The sequence below is a fragment of the Malania oleifera genome, chromosome 10 (genome assembly GCF_029873635.1).
Source record: "Malania oleifera isolate guangnan ecotype guangnan chromosome 10, ASM2987363v1, whole genome shotgun sequence".
Classification (NCBI taxonomy): domain Eukaryota; kingdom Viridiplantae; phylum Streptophyta; class Magnoliopsida; order Santalales; family Ximeniaceae; genus Malania; species Malania oleifera.
In genome coordinates, this window is record NC_080426.1 from 56,875,868 (window position 1) to 56,898,460 (window position 22,593).

A 22,593-nucleotide genomic window follows, 5' to 3' on the forward strand; every position below is an offset into this window, starting at 1 on the left:
TTTCTAAACCCAGGCAATGTGAATCTCATCACACTTCCGGCTGGGTAATTGCTCTGATACCATTGTATTACACCCCAATCTGAGTCTGTTAGGGAGCACTATGTCTCTCCTCCTCTACCTAGACTAGACAATAGGGGGGCGGGCCTTATTGGACTAATGACTGGCCCCACAGACCAACACGTGTCATTTTCAGTGTGTTTTGTCCTCACTTACACACTTCTTGAGAAAACTTCCCAAAAGGTCACCATCCAAAGATTACTCCAAGTTAAGCACGCTTAACCATGAAGTTTTTATGGGAAGGTTCCGAAAAAGAAAAGTGCACCTTGTTTACATGGGTAGTAACATCTAATCCTTTTAAGTCTTTCTTCCACAGGGTATCATAGCAACACTTGTTTTTCAATATTTTTGGTTCCAAACTTAATTCATGTAATGGAGAACTTTATTTGGACTTAAAGAAAACATTTTCCACGTATAAAAATAGGAAAAATAGCTATCTAAGTCCAATGACATATCCTAAGAGTTTCAATCAATTAATATTGAGTTTTGAAGTATTTATATGAGACTTTCATCAACCTATTCTATCTAAGTGTCTAAGTTTGAGTTTTGAAGTATTTACATGAGACTTTCATCAACCTATTCTATCTAAGTGTCTAAGTTTTCTTTATGCACTACTTCAATGAGCTTCATATCTCACATAGTTGTATATTCTTCATGAGTCATGACTTTAAGTGTTCAAATCCACTAATCTCTTCAAGTATGCTCACAACAACACTTAAGTCCTGAAACTTAAACTTATATAGACATGTTAAGTATCCTTGATTTTTTATCATTAAAACGAGATTAAGCCTTGTCAAGCCAACAACTAAATTTCAAATTATCAACATAAAGAACAATTATAGCAAATATGGATTTTGATAAAATCGCACAGACAAATTTAATATTTTATGAATCCTTCTTTCACAAGGCACTCAATCGATTGTACCACATGCGTCCATATTGCTTTAATCTATATAAGAAATGTTGGAGTTAACTAAACATAAATTTCTAGATTTTGCTTTAGGCAATTTAAATCCTTCAGAAATTTTTCATCTAAATTTCACTATCCAACAATCCATGTTGTTACTATGTCTATATGACGCATGCTCAGTCGTTTGGCGACTACTAGCTCAATTAAGAATCTGAAAGTAATTTCATCTGTTACTGGAGAATATGTCTCCTCATAATCAATTTCAGGTTTTTGCGAGAAACCTTGTGTCACAAGTCTTACTTTATATCGAGTAATTTTATTATTTTCATTTCACTTGGCACAAATACTCATTTGTATCCAATGGGTTGGACATCTTCTGGTGTCGGGACTACATGTCCAAAAGCTTCTCTTTTTGATAGAGAGTTTAATTCTGATGTGATAACCTCTCTCTATTTTGGTCAATCACTTTTATATCGACATTTATTAACAAATTTAGGTTAAGGATCCTCATTACTTTTGGTAATGTCAGTAAAGGATCATCATTACTTCTGGTAATGTTAGTTTGGATCCTTATTACTTTTGGTAATGCGGTAGATACTGCATATGCAAATGTGTTTTGACAACAACTTTATTTCTATCTCACATTTCTCTTGTATAATGAATTGAGATCTCATTATTATTTTCAGGTACCTATCTCTTTTCAAAAGATGTCTCTTCAGGAGTTTTCTCTTCAAAAGTTTCCTTTTCAAGAGGTTCCATAATAGTGATTTCATTTATAGGAGAAATGAGTTTGTAAATGTCGAATGGATTATCCACATAAAGACAACCATCCATTTATATTATTATTATTATTATTATTATTATTATTATTATTATTAATGTCATCAACATTTGGTTTGGATTGGTTGGGTGAGTTACACACTCAACCTACAGCTGTAGGTAGGTTGGTAGCTACCTCAACTTTCACAGCCCCATCGCTAATTTGCAGCCCACACCTCCACCATTCCTAATTTGATGTCACTTACTATTCCCATCAAATTATAAATAGAGACTTTTTATGTAAGATTCATCGTTTCATTAAATGAAATGATGTAATGGGAGAATTACGTTGAACTTTTCAAAAGACTTAGCTTTTTCCCCAAAAGAGAGAGGTCCAAATATAGCTGAGGGATAAATATTTTTATAATATAACTTACCAGCCTTGATTTTTGCTTTTATTCTCACAATTATACATGATAATAAATAACACTTAAATGAATAGAAAAAAAAGTTTCTGAATCAAATAAGGCATTTACAGTTGTCTTTTTGGTTGCACATTTTTTTAGCATATCAAAGAATGAATAGCAAAAACTAGCATTTTGCTAGCAAAAGAGATTCAGGACACGAACCATAGCCATGGGTCAAAAAATAACTTGGAGTAGAAATGGATTCTTTATCTTGGACTTCATATGATGCCCAACTTTATGGTAGCTTGACCTAGTTTGATTGATTTTAACTTCAAGCAATCCTCATAAAACTCGAGGCTGAATTCAGCTCGACAAAATGCAAGTTTAACACAGTCACCCGCCCCCGGGGGGACTGCTGTTGAGATAGACTAATTATAAGGCATTTACCATTTACCATACAATCAAATCTTTTAAAAAAGTAGATGATGATGTCAATTTATTATATATGATGATAGAAAAAACTAGCTTAAAATAATCCTACTCTTAACAAAAATAATACAGGACTTGGTTAGAAGATGAAGGTGACGCTGGCTTGCTTTAAATTACATTTTGAAAAATAAAAATAAAAGTGCCATAGTCATTGGCAGATCCCTATCGGAACATAGTGCAGCAGCATGTCGCAAGAAAGAAAGATGGTGGGTGGAAAAGTCAGATGCTCTGCACGGCCCCTTCATCTTTCTTCTGCTTTTTGGTCTTCCATTGGATCGCCTGTTTCAGATTTCCATACACTGGCGCATTATGTGGCCTAAGTTGTAAGTGTTCATACCATTTGCGCGGTTCCTCCTTTATCATATTTTCACCTATGATGCACTTAATGTCCTAGTTTTTTCATACACAATCGGTTCTAAGTCCGGGTAAAGGAGGAGGATTGCGTTAGGTAATTGACAAACAGCGTAAAATTTGTCAGATCACTATGATATGAATCATAACCGAGTCGCAATACCAAATACTATTAAAAATAAAAATTAGTTCTAGTATCATTAAAAAAAAAAAAAAAAACTTTAATGGAGTACAAAACCATTTCTTACTTTCTTGATAATCTGAACATGAAAAATTGGATTCATGTATATTTTTCTTTTCATTTCCTTCATATTTTCCAAGTTCCAAACAGAACTCTTATCTCAACAAAAAAATTTTATATTTTTTGATTTTACACTATATCTCTTATTAAAAATATCAATTTAAGCCTACACAAAATGCACTTGAATTGGTTAAATTATTTTTTAACTACAAAATACCTTTTCTTTTCAAATTATGTTTAGTGACATAATCATGAATAATAGAAAAATATTGATCCTAGATTTGGAGAAACTTTAGCTTTGAATTTATATTAAATTTGTATAAGTTTGTAACATAAAATTATATTAAAATTTACGTAAATATATCCACATATAAATTTAAGGTTCGAAACCTTACCTTTACTCCTAAATGCAATATATAAATTATGAATCCATGTTATTGTTAGATCACATGATGCGCACAAATTGAATGAGTAAACGATGCATTGGAGTATTTTTTGACATAATAATAATAATAATAATAATAATAATAATAATAATAATAATAATAATAATGCCTATTTTTGGATGTTTATATAAATTACGCTCCAAAAAATAAGAATTTCTTTTCAAGAATTATAATGAGATCCTTATGAGAAAATCATTACAATTATGAACGCCAGCGTTTACATTCATTCAATCATAGAATTTAAAAGTAGGTTGTATGTTTGTCATAGAATTTAAAAGTAGGCCATTATAACATATCAAATAAGCCTCTAATTATATCTAACTTTTAAGCATTTAATGTTATCATAATTCATATTATGAAACCTTAAAACAAACAATATAATACTCACCCTTTTCTTTATTTATTAACAAAAGGACAATTTCATTTTAAAATTTTATTAATTAGAGGGAGAGACCGAAAAGTTTTTCAACCAACTGATTTAATAGTCAACTTAAAAAGTTTAAACATTAAATTTCAAATCTTAAAAATTTAATTGTATGAATTTGAACAAATTTAGTATGATTTAATACAATAATTTGTCTAAATCCACACAACTTAAAATCCATACTATTAAATATTAAAAAATATATATTTATAATAAAAAATAAAAAATATGAATATCATGTCTAAATTTAGATAGCTTTGGATTTAAATAAATTAATATAATTTCGCCTATACTTTCTCTAAATAGGGTAACACTGTATTTGAAAGCATGAATTTTGGATTTAAACAAATTTCAATACAATTTTATATTATATTTTATTCAAACCCAATGCAAATTCAAATTCAAAATCTCTCCAAATATAGGATAAATTTATTTTTTTACTAAAACATTTGGGAGCATAAATTTGGGATCTTAAATTTGTTGGGTGGTTTTGGCCTTCTTAACCCCAAAAGCTAGCTCATGGGATGAAGATTTTCCTCACACTTAATAACTAACCACCAACTTCTTTCACAACCGATATGGAATAATCTCAACAATCTCCCCCTCACACATCGGGCTCCAAATCGACGACAGTACAAACCCGACATCCCGATGAGAATGTTGAACTATGGGTTCTGATACCAATATTGGGTGGTTTTGAACCTTCTTAACCTCAAAAGTTAGCTTATGGGGTGAGACTTTCCCTCACAATTAATAACTAACCACTAGCCCCTTCCACAATTGATGTGAGATAATCCTAACAAAATTTAAATTTGAGTAAATTTAAATAAAAAATTTAATATAACTTTATGTTGCATTTTATCCAAATTCACATCCACCCAAATCTTAGGTATCTCTTAAACATATGGCAAGTAATTTTTGAAAAAAATATTTTGAGATTAGTGTGAAATGGCAAAAGTAAAAGAAAAATAAGATTTTAGACAGGGAAATTGTGATTTTATACAGAAATATGATTTTATACTGAGTATGGATTTTATACTTAGTTATGAATATATACAGAGTCGTGATTTTATACTGAGTTATGATTGTATACAGAGAATGTGGTTTTATATTGATATATGGAATTGTGAGAAATGACGGTTTTACACCGAATTGTGAATATGATAATTTTATACCGAGTTGTGAAAATGAGATCATGCTACTGTTTTTATCCTGAAAATTGCAATATAACTTTGGCAGGATATGAGGAGGTCGTTATATTGTTATTATATAATATTATGTAAATTGCAATATAACGTTGGTAGGATATGAGGAGGTCGTTATATTGTTATTATATAATATTATATAAATTGCATTATATGGTTTAAGAATCCTGATGGACCAGATATGTTGAGAGCACAATATCGTAGCTAGTGGAATTGTTAGTGCAGCCACACTGTTATGGAAAGTGTAGGTGGTAAACAGTCGATTTGGCTTACGAAGTGTTGTGGACTGCCCCTGGAGTCCGGACCAGGCTATGGTAGGAAAATCAGACTATAGACATATATTACGTTGACTTAACCTGGTGGTAGGCCAACCATGGTTAAGTCTAGTCTTCGGATCGCACAACCCGATCATGTGGGGTTAATACATGATGTTATATGATTGTCTATTCAAGGAGGTTCTTTTGTGCATATATGATGATTTACGTACCCAGAGAAATTTAAAAAGGCAAAACATGATTTTGAGAAAAGTATTTATTTTCACTTATATAGGTGTGAGTACAAATTTTAAATGCAACTTCATTTAAAGTTAATTAATGGATATATTTTCTTACGTAAAAACTCATTTGCTACAGACTGATAATAATATATTCCGTCTTACTGAGAGGTGTCTAACTCCAATAAATATTTCAACTTTTGAGGACCGTCAAGAAATCAATCCTAGGACGTCAGGGTCCGGGTGTAGATAATACAGATAGGGTAAGTGCTGGTATGGATTTGTGTATATAAATGTTTTTGGTAATTTTTGGGTTACAATATGGTTTTGGGGAAATTGTATGGTAATGGTTATGAGGTAGTACTCCAATATGTATAATGTTTGGAAGGTTTATTTTTTCTTACGCTGGTTGTGCAATGGTACAGATGTAATATTCTAGAATATTTTGAATATATGTAATATTGTGATAATTATGAAAAAAAAATGGGGTCATGACAGTTGTAATATCAGAGCTTGGAATTTTTTTTTTTTCTTTTCAGGTTGTTACATTGAGTCATCCCAAGTTGCTTTCATTGCTCTCTTTTTTTTCTTCTTGACATCTTTCTTGAGTTGTGGATAATCAGGTTTTATATGTCCTATTTTCTTACAGTTATAACATGTAGGGGGTTCGGTCTTTGTTTCTCTCTTATTTGTCTCACCCTTATCTGTTTTTGACCCTCTAAATTTTCTAGCAAATCTTTTATTTTTATTAAAGAATTCACCTAAGAGCCTAGTGAATAAGGCTAGATCATCGTTATCTGCCTCATTGTCTTCTTCCTCACTAGAACTCTCCTTTGAGACTTTTAGGGCTATGGTTTTCTTTTGTTTATCACCCTTAGTGGTTCTTTCATTAATCACCATCTCAATGTGAGAAGTGAGCTAATTATTTCATCTAAGGAAGTATATTTCAAATTTATGCCTTTAGTTATGGCAGTGGCCTTAGGTTCCCAAGCAGGAGGAAATCCTCTAAGAACTTTCCTAATCATTTCATACGTAGAATAATGTTTACCTAGTGCATTGAGAGAATTTATTATATGGGTGAACCTAGTGTACATGCTAATGATAGATTTTTCTGGGTTCATCTTAAGGGCCTCATACTCGCTAGTGAGCATGTCTATTCTTCTATTTCTAACATCTATTGTTCCTTTATAGGTAACCTCTAACTTCTCCCATATTTCCTTAGCTGATTTAAAACCCATGACTCTATTGAATTCATTTGCATCTAACGCACAATATAGTGCATTCATTGCACTAAAGTTAATTTGGAGTTGTTTCATGTTTGTGTCAGTTAATTCCTTTTCTTCTTTTGGGACTAGTTTGTTATCTATATTTTTGGTGGGAATCAAGTCACTATGTGTGACCACTTTCAATACCTTATTATCCATAGTTTGCAAAAATATCCTCATTCGTTGTTTCTAGAAAGTATAGTTTACACTGCAAAAGATGGGAGATCTAGATTATGATTGGCCTCGCCAAAAGGGGATACTCCTAACTGTGTCATAGGGATCTTTATGTAGTTACTTGTTAGAATACTCTACAACCTATGCTCCGATACCAATTGAAATTAGGATGTATTCCCAAAAGGAGGGTGAATTGGGTTATTTAAAAAAATTATTTGCGGAATTCTTATTTACTTTAACCCTTTCCAACACAAACACTATTTCTATTCGCTACACTACTATATCAATAGGAAGTATTCAATTTGAATGTAGAGATCAATGCAAAATTTGAATTTACAAAATGAAATAATGAGTTAACACATTCACCTAATCACTTATTCAAAATTTAACCTTCAGTTTGAATCAATAAAATTTACAATCAAGACAAATGAATTCAGCGATTAGATATATATATCTTAATAATATAATCAATATTAAGATCAGATTTTCAGTAAGGATAATATTTCTCCTTAAAAACAATTTCTATAAAAGTCTTGATTAACTTTAGCACTTAAGCTTCAATTCTAAAAATCAATTTACAACTAGTTAATCTCAGATCATTTACTTATAAATTCAGAGTTGTAATCTTTTCTGAGTATTCAAATCAACTCATTAAGCAAGTAATCTGATATATATTTGATCACAAAAATATGTCCAACAAGTTCACAATTTTCAACATTATTTTTCTTTTCAATAGGTTCTTAACTCTTTAACACAATCTCAAATATTCAACAAAGCTTAATATTCAGCAAGAGGTAATATTCGATAAGTTCTTATTAAAATAAAATCATGCATAGTTTATATCTTGCAGAAATTAAATAGAGTAGGGAAGAAGAAGTTGAACACCATTGTTTTCACAAGGTTCAGCTGCAGTGTAGAGACCCAGAAAAAAAATAAATGAAAATGATAAAGAAAAGAAGGGGAAAGAAATTTAAAGGGGCATTAGTAGGGGTTCGTCGATGAACGTCCTTCTTGGTATCGTCAATGAGTACATGTATTTCGTCGACGAAAAGATACTGAGAGCAAGATATTCAGGCCATTAAGGGTTCATCGACGAACTCATTATCTTTGTTGACGAAGCCACGTGGCCAGTAGCCTATATATATATATATATATATATATATATATATATATATATATATATATATCCTTAAAATGGATTTCAGCAAGAAAAATATCTTCCCCTCCGTTATCTCTCTAGCTTTCGGTTTCTCCACCTTCTCTCTTCATTTTTGGCTCAATTCTTCCCCGATTCGACCATCAAGAACCACCACGGGGTTCATGGGGAGATTCTCTACAACTTAACCAGAGCGGATTATTGATTTGGAGTCCTTGGGCACCACTCCAAAATTAGGGTAAGTGAGTTATTTTAGGATATAAATGATTATTTGGGATATGTGGATCCAGGGAATGTGTTAGATGATAAATATTTTGGGGTTGAGCTGATTGAACTGGGGATAATGCAATTTCAAGGTTTGGAGTTCTGAACGCCGCGGGCGTGGTTTAGCATTTTTCAACAGGCTTCTCAGGAAACTAGTAAGGGGATATATTAAGTCAGGTATTTTCAGTAAATTTATCATTGAATATACAATATTTGATTCAGAAAAGTATATATATATATGATTTAGTATAGTTTTTGGGAATACTGATGTTGAAGTGAGGAAACTTTGAAAACAGATTCAATATTATGTTGTCAGCAAAACTTATTTTTCCAGGCTAGTTAATATAATACAGAGTAGTACTTACTTGTATGTGGCATGAGTATAAATTTTACTATAAATAATGATATGTCAGAATATTTTATATTTTCATAGAACAAGCATGATTTGATAATAGATTTTAGAAAAACTACAAACAGTACAGAAATTATAATTTCGATATATTATGATATATAGGCAGCGCAGATGCTGTGATATATAGCTGGCGCAGATGCCGTGATATTCGGCCGGCGCAGATGCCATGATATATAGGCGGTCAGATGCTGTGATATTCAGTCGACGCAAATGCCGTGATTTTCAGCCAACGCAGATGTCGTGATCAGATATATTTATAACAGATATTCAAAGATATTATTATTATGACAAATTTTACATAGAGTCATGAAATAGTATTATTATAGATATTATAGAATCATGATATTTCAGCTTATACATAATCATAATAAAATAGTATTATACATAGTATTATATGGTATTAGACTCTGATGGACTAAGTATGTTATGAGCATGGTACCATAGCTACCTAACCATATCAAACAGTGATGCCGACCCAAGAAGTGTTGCAGAGAGTAGGATGGACCGACTAGGTTGGTGTTAGCTGACAGTGTAATCTGTGTGCTGACCCGAGAAGTGTTTTAGAGAGTAAGATGGGCGGACCAGGTTGGCATTAGCCGATAGTGCAATCACACTATTCAGAAAGTGTTGGGTCGGAGGCTGATTAGCCTTGAAGTGTTGTAGAGAGTAGGATACCCACTATATGCCAACCCAAGAAGTGTTGCAAAGAATAGGATGGGCGGACCAGGTTGGGTGGGCAATCTTGCATAGTTATGTCATGATTGATTTAGCTTGGTAGGCCAGACAGAGTTAAGTTCAGCTCTCGAGCCGCACAACCAGATCATGTGGGGTTAATTCATGATATACAGTTATCCATTCGGGGCATAATTTCAATAATATACAGATATAACAGATGATTTACATGTTACGAAAATTTATTATGATGTAGTATGTTTATGTTTAAAAGTATAAATTTTATGAGTTAACAGTTACAACTTAATATATTACAGTCATATTACTTGCAGTATATGTTTATAACACAATAATACTCATATTTCCACACACTGATATTAGTTTATCTCCCTTACTGAGAGGTCTTTGACCCTAACAATACAAACATTTCAGGAAACCCCGACAGACGAGTGGAGAGAGCTTTGAGATAGAGAAGTTCGTTGGTACTACCCCCGTTGTAGGGTAAATAGTTGAGTCGGGATTAGGATGTATTTCTAGGTATGACTCTAAGATTCGGTCTTTTTTGGGATGTGTCTATATATATATAAGTTTGAGTATTTTATGGTTTCTACTACTTAGTTAACATGTATGTATAAACAGGTGAATGCCCGGTACCTATGGGTCCAGGTTGACTTTGACTACATTTTATGTTATCAGAGTATTATTAATATTATGTGGGAAAAAATATATAGTAAAAATTTGGGGTTGTGACAAGCAGCCTACATCCTTGCCTCGCGCAACGCGCTGCAAAGATTTCCTTTCCCAACTTCATTACCAAGCGAAGTTACAACCTCTATCCCTCAAAGGTGGAGTTCGCCTCTCCAACGAGAACCCCCTCTCGCTAGGCAACGATTCAATACTTGAATCATCAAACAATACAACAAACAACAACAATTGCTTGTACAAGAGAAAAGCTCTTCAAATGAGTAGATTAGTACACGTTTTGAATCAAGAATACTTCAAATAATCAATATGAATGCTGAAGCTCAAAAGTATATGACCAAAAAATCTGATTTACGAGTGTGAGTTTTGAAAGAACTAATTAGATTAACGAGAGATTTCAACAAGAACACAACAGCTCTTCAAAAGAGTATAACCAAAAGAATTTTCAGAGTTTGTTCGTGCCGTTTGTGTACTCTCTTACCCTAAAGTGCAAGAATAATACGTTTAAATTGTGCTATAAGGTTTCAAAAAGTTTCCTTTGAATTTTCTCTCAATTTGGAAACTAATCTAACAAGATTTGGAAATAAGATCACCGCTGTAACTCGTTTAAATATACGCATCAATCGCATGTCCTCTAAGGATCAATCGCCTATGCTCTTTTAAAATTAGTGCACTCTGAAAGTCAGAATGGGATTAGTCGACTGTGCCCGATAGGTCAGTCGCCTGTGCCTATTCTGTTTATATATTTTTCAAACTCAGTAGCTCCACAGTTGCCTAATGATTTAACATCAGTCGTCTGTCCTTTTAGCAACTGTAACGCCCCAACCTAGGTCTGTTAGGGAGCACTACGTCTCTCCTCCTCCACTCTGACTGGGGTGGACCTTATCAGACTAATGACTGACCCTACAAACCAACACGTGTCATTTTCAGTGTGTTTTATCCTCATTCACACGCTTCCTGAGAAAACTTCCTAGAAGGTCACCCATCCCAAGATTACTTCAAACTAAGGGGGGCAGACCTAATCAGACTAATGATTGGCCCCATAGACCAACACGCCTCCTTTTCAGTATGTTTTGTCCTCACTCACACACTTCTTGAAAAAACTTCCCAAAAGGTCACCCATCCTAAGATTACTTCAAGTTAAGCACGCTTAATCGTGAAGTTCTTATGGGAAGGTTCCCGAAAAGAAAAGTGCACCTTGTTGATATAGGTAGTAACATCTAGTCCTTTTAAGTCTTTCTTCCACGGGGTATCACATTCTCCTCCACTTACAGAACGCAACATCCTCGTTGCGAACCCACATTTCTAAACCCAGGCGATGTGAATCTCATCACACTTCCGGCTGGGTAATTGCTCTTAAACCATTTTGTAACGCCCCAATCTAGGTCTGCCAAGGAGCACTATGTCTCTCCTCCTCCACCTAGACTAGACAACAGGGGGGGCCTTATCGGACTAATGACTAGTCCCACAAACCAACACGTGTCATTTTCAGTGTGTTTTGTCCTCACTTACATACTTCCTAAGAAAACTTCCCAGAAGGTCACCATCCAAAGATTACTCCAAGTTAAGCATGCTTAACCATGATGTTTTTATGAGAAGGTTCCCAAAAAGAAAAGTGCACATTGTTTATATAGGTAGTAACATCTAATCCTTTTAAGCCTTTCTTCCACAGGATATCATAGCAACACTTGTTTTTCATTATTTTTGGTTCCAAACTTAATTCATGTAATGGAAAACTTAATTTGGACTTAATGAAAATATTTTCCACGTATAAAAATAGGTATCTAAGTCCAATGACATATCCTTAGAGCTTCAATCAATTAATATTGAGTTTTGAAGTATTTACATGAGACTTTCATCAACCTATTCTATCTAAGTGTCTGAGTTTTCTTTATGCACTACTTCAATGAGCTTCATATCTCACATAGTTGTATATTCTTCATGAGTCATGACTTTTAAGTGTTCAAGTCCACTAATCTCTTCAAGTATGCTCACAACAACACTTAAGTCCTGAAACTCAAACTTATATAGACATGTTAAGTATCCTTGATTTGTTATCATTAAAACGAGATCAAGCCTTGTCAAGCCAACATCTAAATTTCAAATTATCAACATAAACAACAATTATAGAAAATATGGATTCTGATAAAATTGCACAGACAAATTTAATCTTTTATGAATCCTTCTTTCACAAGGCACTCAATCGATTGTACCACATGCGTCTATGTTGCTTTAATCTATATAAGAAACGTTGGAGTTTAACTAAACATAAATTTCTAGATTTTGCTTTAGGCAATTTAAATCTTTCAGAGATTTTTCATCTAAATTTCACTATTCAATGATCCATGTTGTTACTATGTCTATATGACACATGCTCAGTCGTTCAACGACTGCTAGGCCAATTAAGAATCCGAAAGTGATTTCATCCATTACCGGAGAATATGCCTCCTCATAATCAATTACAGGCTTTTGTGAGAAACCTTGTGTCACAAGTCTTACTTTATATCAAGTAATTTTATTATTTTCATTTCGCTTGTGCACAAATACTCATTTGTATTCAATGGGTTGGACATCTTCTGGTGTCTGGACTACATGTCCAAAAACTTCTCTTTTTGATAGAGAGTTTAATTCTGATGTGATAGTCTCTCTCTATTTTGGTCAATCACTTTTATATCGACATTCATTAACAGATTTAGGTTAAGGATCCTCATTACTTTTGGTAATGTTATCATTACTTCTAGTAATGCCAGTAAAGGATCATCATTACTTCTGGTAATGTTAGTTTGGATCCTTATTACTTCTGGTAATACGATAGATACTGCATATGCAAATGTGTTTTGACAACAACTTTATTTCTATCCCACATTTCTCCTGTACAATGAATTGAGATCTTATTATTATTTTTAGGTACCTGTCCCTTTTCAAGAGATGTCTCTTCAAGAGTTTTCTCTTCAAGAAGTTCCATAATGAGGATTTCATTTTTTAGGAGAAATGACTTTGTGAATGTCGAATGGATTATCCGCATAAAGACAACCATCCATTTATAACATTATTATTATTATTATTATTAATGTCATCAGTTTGGATTGGTTTGGGTGAGTTACACACTCAACCTACAGTTGTAGGTTGGTAGCTACCTCAACTTTCACAGCCCCATCGCTAATTTGCAGCCGACACCTCCACCATTCCTAATTAATTGCAGCACTCAAACTACCAATCCCTCCCAACAAATTTCTCCGATTGCACCATCTCGCCCACCATCACCCATTAGTACTGCCATTGAATAAACGTGGCTGCAACATTTAACCATCTCCTACTTTCATCTTAACAGTATGTACGTGTGCACGCACAAGGAAGAAAAAAGATCTTTCCACATCACCCTCATCAAACAAAGAAAGCCTCCATCTATAATTTGATGTCACTTACTATTCCCATCAAATTATAAATAGAGGCTTTTTATGTAAGATTCATCGTTTCATTAAATGAAATGATGTAATGGGAGAATTACGTTGAACTTTTCAAAAGACTTAACTTTTTCCCCGAAAGAGAGAGGTCCAAATATAGCTGAGGGATAAATATTTTTATAATATAACTTACCAGCCTTGATTTTGACTTTTATTCTCACAATTATACATGATAATAAATAACACTTAAATGAATAGAAAAAAAAGTTTCTGAATCAAATAAGGCATTTACAGTTGTCTTTTTGGTTGCACATTTTTTTAGCATATCAAAGAATGAATAGCAAAAACTAGCATTTTGCTAGCAAAAGAGATTCAGGACACGAACCATAGCCATGGGTCAAAAAATAACTTGGAGTAGAAATGGATTCTTTATCTTGGACTTCATATGATGCCCAACTTTATGGTAGCTTGACCTAGTTTGATTGATTTTAACTTCAAGCAATCCTCATAAAACTCGAGGCTGAATTCAGCTCGACAAAATGCAAGTTTAACACAGTCACCCGCCCCCCGGGGTGACTGCTGTTGAGATAGACTAATTATAAGGCATTTACCATTTACCATACAATCAAATCTTTTAAAAAAGTAGATGATGATGTCAATTTATTATACATGATGATAGAAAAAACTAGCTTAAAATAATCCTACTCTTAACAAAAATAATACAGGACTTGGTTAGAAGATGAAGGTGACGCTGGCTTGCTTTAAATTACATTTTGAAAAATAAAAATAAAAGTGCCATAGTCATTGGCAGATCCCTATCGGAACATAATGCAGCAGCATGTCGCAAGAAAGAAAGATGGTGGGTGGAAAAGTCAGATGCTCTGCACGGCCCCTTCATCTTTCTTCTGCTTTTTGGTCTTCCATTGGATCGCCTGTTTCAGATTTCCATACACTGTAGCCTGCACATGCGCAAACCCATAAGACCAAACGATACTAATAACTTTATATGGGCTACACTTCGGCGGTGAGAACCACGTTGTGGGAGTTTCCAATTCGAAAATTTTTACGAATAAAATATATCATAAAATATAATGGAATTTCTCAAAGTTAATTCAAGTTATTCTTGAACAAAAAAATTTAAGAGCTTGAATCTAAGTTGCGTAAATTTAAATAAATTATATCATAAAATTAAATTTACTATTTATACTCTCAAATATCACACCAAATCTTTTTATTTGGAAATTTATCGATGTTTCATTCATTTTCACTTCTACGTGAAGATGACGCTCAGTCAATATGTTAAAAAGACTCGGTAGGGACGCAAAAAAATAAATAAATAAATATATATATAAATCTTAAAAAGTCCTTGTCAAAAATTTTTAAACACAAAAGAGAAAATTAGAAAAATGAGGGTAAGGGCAGGGTGGGTGGGGAGCAACAAAATCTTGTGATCTATTGTGTCAATTAAGGCGGTCAATATGAGCACCATAAAGTAACAGCATTAAACCGCTACATCCAAGTCAAGACCATTAGCTACTGCAACTAGATGAGCTGAAAATGACCATATTACCCTTTTAGGGTTCTCTTTTAATGAAATTATATTTTAACTGCAATACTAAATACAACAACAATAACAACAAAATAAATTTTAAATCCAATTAGGTGAAGTTAGCTATAATAACAATAATAACAACAAAATAAGCCTTAGAACCGACTAGGTGGGATCGACTATACAAGTCCTTTTCCGTCAATTTATGTGATCATAAACAATTTGTTTTGATAGATTCAGGGATATTAAATCCTTATTCATTATTTTCTTTCAAATTATTTTAGACCTACACCTACCCCTTCTACTGCCTTCCGCAATAACTAACTCACTTTTCCACACTGGCGCATTATGTGGCATAAGTTGTAAGTGTTCATACCATTCGTGCCGTCCCTCCCTTATCATATTTTCACCTATGATGCACTTAATGTCTTAGTTTTTTCACACACAACCGGTTCTAAGTCCGGGTAAAGGAGGAGGGTTGCGTTAGGTAATTGACAAACAGCGTAAAATTTGTCAGATCACTATGATATGAATCATAACCGAATCGCAATACCAAATACTATTAAAAATAAAAATTAGTTCAATATCATTAAAAAAAAAAACTTTAATGGAGTACAAAACCATTTTTTACTTTCTTGATAATCTGAACATGAAAAATTGGATTCATGTATGTTTTTCTTTTCATTTCCTTCATATTTTCCAAGTTCCAAACAGAACTCTTATCTCAATAAAAAAAATTTTATACTTTTTGATTTTACACTATCTCTCTTATTAAAAATATCAATTTAAGCCTACACAAAATGCACTTGAATTAATTAAATTATTTTTTAACTACAAAATACCTTTTCTTTTCAAATTATGTTTAGTGACATAATCATGAATAATAGAAAAATATTGATCCTAGATTTGGAGAAACTTTAGCTTTGAATTTATATTAAATTTGTATAAGTTTGTAACATAAAATTATATTAAAATTTACGTAAATATATCCACATATAAATATAAGGTTCGAAACCTTACCTTTACTCCTAAATGCAATATATAAATTATGAATCCATGTTATTGTTAGATCACATGATGCGCACAAATTGAATGAGTAAACGATGCATTGGAGTATTTTTTGACATAATAATAATAATAATAATAATAATAATAATAATGCCTATTTTTGGATGTTTATATAAATTACGCTCCAAAAAATAAGAATTTCTTTTCAAGAATTATAAAGAGATCCTTATGAGAAAACCATTACAATTATGAAGGCCGGCGTTTACATTCATTCAATCATAGAATTTAAAAATAGGTTGTATGTTTGTCATAGAATTTAAAAGTAGGCCATTAAAACATATCAAATAAGCCTCTAATTATATCTAACTTTTAAGCATTTAATGTTATCATAATTCATATTATGAAACCTTAAAACAAACAAAATAATACTCACCCTTTTCTTTATTTATTAACAAAAGGTCAATTTCATTTTAAAATTTTATTAATTAGAGGGAGAGACCGGAAAATTTTTCAACTAACTGATTTAATTGTCAACTTAAAAAGTTTAAACATTAAATTTCAAATCTTAAAAATTTAATTGTATGAATTTGAACAAATTTTAGTATGATTTAATACTATAATTTGTCTAAATCCACACAACTTAAAATCCATACTATTAAATATTAAAAAATATATATTTATAATAAAAAATAAAAAATATGAATATCATGTCTAAATTTAGATAGCTTTGGATTTAAATAAATTAATATAATTTCTCCTATACTTTCTCAAGAAAGGGTAACACTGTATTTGGAAGCACGAATTTTAGATTTAAACAAATTTCAATACAATTTTGTATTACATTTTATTCAAACCTAATGCAAATTCAAATTCAAATTCAAATTCAAAATCTCCCTAAATATAGGATAAATTTATTTTTTTTCTAAAACATATGGGATCTTAAATTTGTTGGGTGATTTTCGCCTTCTTAACCCCAAAAGCTAGTTCATGAGATGAGGATTTTCCTCACACTTAATAACTAACCACCAATTTCTTTCACAACCGATGTGAAATAATCTCAACAATCTCCCCCTCACACATCGGGCTCCAAATCGACGATAGTACAAACCCGACATCCCGATGAGAATGTTGAACTATGGGTTCTGATACCAATATGTGGTTTTGAACTTTCTTAACCTCAAAAGTTAGCTTATGGGGTGAAACTTTTCCTCACAATTAATAACTAACCACTAGCCCCTTCCATAATTGATGTGAGATAATCCTAACAAAATTTAAATTTGAGCAAATTTAAATAAAAAATTTAATATAACTTTATGTTGCATTTTATCCAAATTCACATCCACCCAAATCTTAGGTAGCTCTCAAACATATGGCAAGTAATTTTTGAAAAAAATATTTTGAGATTAGTGTGAAATGGCAAAAGTAAAAGAAAAATAAGAGTAATAACAATGAAGAGATTTTAGATAGGGACCCCCACCCCCGCGGCGGCGGCGGCGGCGGCGGGGGCGGGGGGCGGGGGGTTCCACAGCAGGGCTTTTCTCCAGAAGAAAAAAAGAAAAAAGGCCTGCAGGCCAAGCTTACCACAACCCCATGGGCCCATACAACTTATAAAGCGACCCAATTTTTTGCCCAATGCCCCTGCAAATTATGATCCCATCACCCATCCAAAGGGGTTTCCCATAATTTGGCAGGGGCATTTTCTCATGCCCATCATCAGTTGATTCAGCTGCTTCAAATTTCATCGCCATTACGGCTTAAATTCTTCACCTTTCCCAACAAAAATATAAACTTGATGCATAAAAAAAATAAAAATTGAAGGTTTGAAAATGTAAAATTGTGATCACCATCAAATTTAAAATGCAAAATTTGCAGTTATATAGATGCAAAATTGAAATAGGTATGTGTGAAAAGCTTACCCAGAAGTGAGATTCCGCATGGGGAAGATTCAAAAAGCTCCCCTTCTTTCCAATTCTAGCCACCTTCACAGCCGTGTTATTGCTTCCGCCAATTTCGCCGCCGTCGATGTCTCTTTTGCCCTTGAGGCTGAGGGCCCTCCTCCTCCCCCAGCCCCAAGAGCCAAACAGCCCCGATCCCTTCCTCGGCCCCGACGATGCATATCCCTTGCCAAGAACAATAGTCCCAAGCCGCTGCCCTGTTTCGGGGCTGCTGCGGCTGCCGCAAATACTCAAGGGGTACCCAGCTTGCGGAGTGTGTCCGAAGGAGAGGGACTTGGCGACGTAGGGGCCGTCGAGGACGGTGGTGGGGGAGGGCATCTTGGGAACTCTGAATTCGGAGAAGAGCCTGGGAGGGAGGTGCAAACAGGTGGTGCGGGCGGCGGAGAGGGCGGAGCATGGGCGGGGCTTGCCGGGCTGCTCCTCCCACCGGAAGGGAACGGAGGCGGTTGCGTGGAGTGGGGGGGTTAGGGTTCCGGAGGGCTCAGGAGACTGCATGGGTGGGGGGAGAAATGAGAAGAGCGGAAGCTTTGGGGTTGAACTTGGGTCTGCACCAGAAGCTGCTGCTGCTGTTGCCTCTGCTTCTTCCTCGCACGCCATCTCTCTCTCTCTCTCTCTCGCTGATCGATCTCTCTAATCACTAAAGCAGATGACGAATTAGGAAAGGGTAGCCTTTTTTTATATATTAAATATTTCAATTAGCTACATTTTAGGAGTGAAGGGTACGGGAAATTTGTTGGCGTTGTGTTTTGTCCTTATATTTTGCAATTAAATCTTTTCCTGTCCGTTTTCCTCCTCCATTTATCCTTTTTCCTTTTGCCTTTTTGGTGATTCGTGGAAAGAGGGCGTGCCTAGAGAGAAGAGGAATGGTCAAACCTATGTTCCGCCATTAATTAATTTCATGTCCACACACTCAACACCAGCTAGCCTAGCCATCCTCAAAAGCAATGCTCCGCGCAAAGCTTGTCAATGATGCACCACAAATGATGCACCACAACGCGCCAGGCTGTGGCTTCCTCCAATGCCCAATGGCAATGGGCTTCCTCTGTTCTATTCTCCTATTCCCTACGCATAAGACATGTTATTTGACCGAGAAGAAGGTTGCAAGTCAATCCATACTCATCTTTTTTTATTTTATTTTTTTGACAAAAGAAAATCTATTTAATTACCAACAAAAAAAATTGACAGTGTGCACAGATGCATATACAAAAGTGCAATGTGTAAATAATTTTTTTTGACAACAATATTATTGTATTTTAGAAGTAAAACTAGTATTTGTAGTAAATAACATTAGATAAATCTACATTTAAAAATTTTATTTTAAATAGGTCAAGATTTGGACCTAAAAAAATTCATTTCATTCAAAAAATAAAATAAATGCAAGGGTACTAAAAATGTTAAATAAAATAGTTAAATTCTTATTTATTAAAATTACTGTTAAGTGTTTAATATCTTTTATAAAAATAATAATATGATTTCTAAAAAATAAATTTTAGAAATTGGTGACTAGAGAAGGAATCACTTGTTCCTTGAGCAATTCCTTCAAAATATTCATGAAATTGTTTTACTAGAATATATACCCTGAAAAATAATTAATTTAAAATTTATCTAAAATTTTAAAAACTCATTATAAGTAAACGAAAAAAATAACGATGAAAATTTTATGCAGCAAATTAAAATTTTTAAAAAATAAAGTTATAATATTTTCATGGGAAGAAATCATATATTGAGATTTTTATAAAATAAAAATAATAAAAAATATACTTATTAGTTTTTATCTATAATATTATGTAAATATTAAAAAATTTAGTATTTCTCATAATTTTAATTGGGGTGTTTGTGTCATATCATGTCTTGTATTTTTAAAGATTTTTTTTTGTCCATATGTTTGCATATTGATATTTGTATTTAACTTTCAATATTCATATTTATCTTTGTAAACTAATTTATGACAATATATTATTAACTCATCTTAAATATATAAATCTAAAAATTATTAAAATATTGTACACAATATTATTCACGAAGTGACAATTTTTACTATTATATAAAACTGAATGAATAAAACTAAAAATAAAGTGATATTTTATAGATTATTTAAACTTTTGTTTCTTTATTTTTATTGTTTGCCATTGTGGGGTAATTTTTGGATTATTTTAACCTTTTGTGTAATGTATGAGCCACAAGTTGTTGTGAAGTTAGTAAGAAATGATACTAATGGTGACAGGCTAATAATTCCAAGGATGATGGAATGATTAGTGTTTTAATATTGATCTCTAAAATAAAATTATTTGATTTTTTTTTTATTACATAGGAATTTCAGCCACGAACAAGTTCTTCGGACCCCCTGGTACGGCACCAAACCTACGAATCAGCGTCCTTCCCCTAGATTTCGTTGATAAGGTAAAGTCCGAAATGCGAATACGGCTTCTGTGCATCAGTTGGACGTTCAACCAACTCGACTCCCAGGACAAATCTCCATTACCATCCACGGTCTCTGTTGACTCACAGAGTAAATTTTCACCATCCACAGGTACTAATGACTCCATGAGTGTATTTACCTAGAATTAAACTTCTGATACTTCTTCTTACTTGTTGATACCTTTTTACCGCGCCATACCCGTGGGAAATTATGAGAAATTACACTTGTCTTAAATATCAATTATAGGTTTAATTACAAAATTCATTCAAAATATCTTACCATCATGTTGTTGACACTAATAACTCACCATTTTAATTTTTCAAAAGTTTTGGGAAAAATAAAGTACAAAGTTTAATTTTTTGTAGACAACACTCACAAGCCCTTTGGACCCCGGTGCGGTGCCAAATCCATGGGGGTAAAAATATTGCCGCCCGTTCATTGACACACTCTTGGTAATTCACTGTGCAAACCATAAGTGGGGAATCAAATCCATGAACTTGAGATTACCAAAGTCATAAATTTGCCGTTACCATTTGAGCAATTTCGGCTGGACATCCTCTTATTATTAGTTGACTAGTATTAAATTAGTTTAAAAAAATAATAAATTTTTTTTTAGTCAATCTGTAATTTAAATTGAGCAGCAAAAATAATTATTTCTCTTGGCACACGTTAGCTGGGAAGACACAATGAAGACCTCCGGTGATTCACATTCATTTATGTTCCTTTTCTATTAAACTATGTGAATGCACAATTAGTTTTCTTCATCAATGAAATGAATTCTCTACTAGATTATGACTTTGCATACTACTTCCAAATATCGAGAGCTTGATTATAAATGTAAGATTCAACGAACTAAAAAAAAATGTAATTGATATTTCTTTCTTAGGTCATGAAATTAGTGAAAAAATTATTTGTTAAATTTTCTTTTCTTATATTTGAAAAGACGTTAGATTTGGAGTTGTATTGAATTTGAAAAAAAATTATGGTGCGTTTGGGAGTATGGATTTCAGATCTAAAATTTAAATTTGAGTGAATTTGAATAAATTTCAATATAATTTTATATTATATTTTATTTAAATTCAATACAATTTCAAATCAAAGATCTCTCCAAATAGAGGATTTGTCTAAAATTATATTGTAATTTATCCATATCTACTCATATTTAAATTTAAAGCTCGAAACCTACTGTCATTGAGATGCTCCTTATTAATTTTCCCTTCCCATTCAATTCCACTCATGTCAACTTTTACGTTCCAAGCATATAAATTCTAGCATGAATTTTAATATTAATTAAATATGACATGTTGATTGGACAATGATTGAAGACTAAACATTTTAATCAATTTGACATGAAAATTAAGTTCCATAAACTTATCTAATACGTTTGCCAGCAAAGACTGAGATATCCAGTCACATCCCTCAAAATAGACTAGTTCTAGATATTATATACGCAACCGAAAACACACACACATGGAATATATATAGACACATACACACACGCGCGCGCGTACATATATAACCTGTTGTTGTCCGAAAATCGAAAGATCTTCGCGAATCGTTCCCGATCACGACCAACTAAAATAGATCAAGTAAAAATGACTTGGAGGACATTGAGTGTACTCGGGAGATCATTCTGATGCCTAAGTAAGGGACTAATGAGAGGTTTTGAATTGTAACAATAGAAAGAAGCATCAATTCGGTATTGATGGACACTATTATGCTTGTGGGGGTTACATAGGTTTTATGGGCATTTATGTAGAGATTTTAAAATAGTTTTGTAACCATTCCCTCTTATCAATGCGTGTGCATTAAGGTTTGCAGTGGTTATGTA

General features: G+C 33.1%; 1 protein-coding gene across 2 annotated transcripts; it reads right to left on the reverse strand.

Moving 5' to 3' along the window:
• Positions 1-2,601: 2,601 nt before the first annotated feature.
• On the reverse strand, positions 2,602-19,139 carry LOC131165240 (uncharacterized protein At4g00950). Of its 2 annotated transcripts, none has more exons than XM_058122846.1 (2): positions 18,305-19,139; positions 2,602-2,938 (listed from the first exon to the last, which is right to left on the reverse strand). In XM_058122846.1, exons 1-2 carry the CDS (start codon positions 18,938-18,940, stop codon positions 2,930-2,932), a joined length of 645 nt encoding a protein of 214 aa, XP_057978829.1. In that variant the 5' UTR covers positions 18,941-19,139; the 3' UTR covers positions 2,602-2,929. The 2 variants fall into 2 exon arrangements, with proteins under 2 accessions (XP_057978829.1, XP_057978828.1); XM_058122845.1 differs by lacking the exon at positions 2,602-2,938 and adding an exon at positions 14,445-14,790.
• Positions 19,140-22,593: the final 3,454 nt, after the last annotated feature.

Excerpts from the sequence above, each read along its gene's own strand:
- LOC131165240 (XM_058122845.1), bottom strand. The coding sequence starts at position 18,940 with ATGGCGTGCGAGGAAGAAGCAGAGGCAACAGCAGCAGCAGCTTCTGGT. Across the intron at positions 14,791-18,304 it reads ATGCGGAATCTCACTTCTGG|GCTACAGTGTATGGAAATCT; the intron begins GTAAGCTTTTCA and ends GCGCATGTGCAG.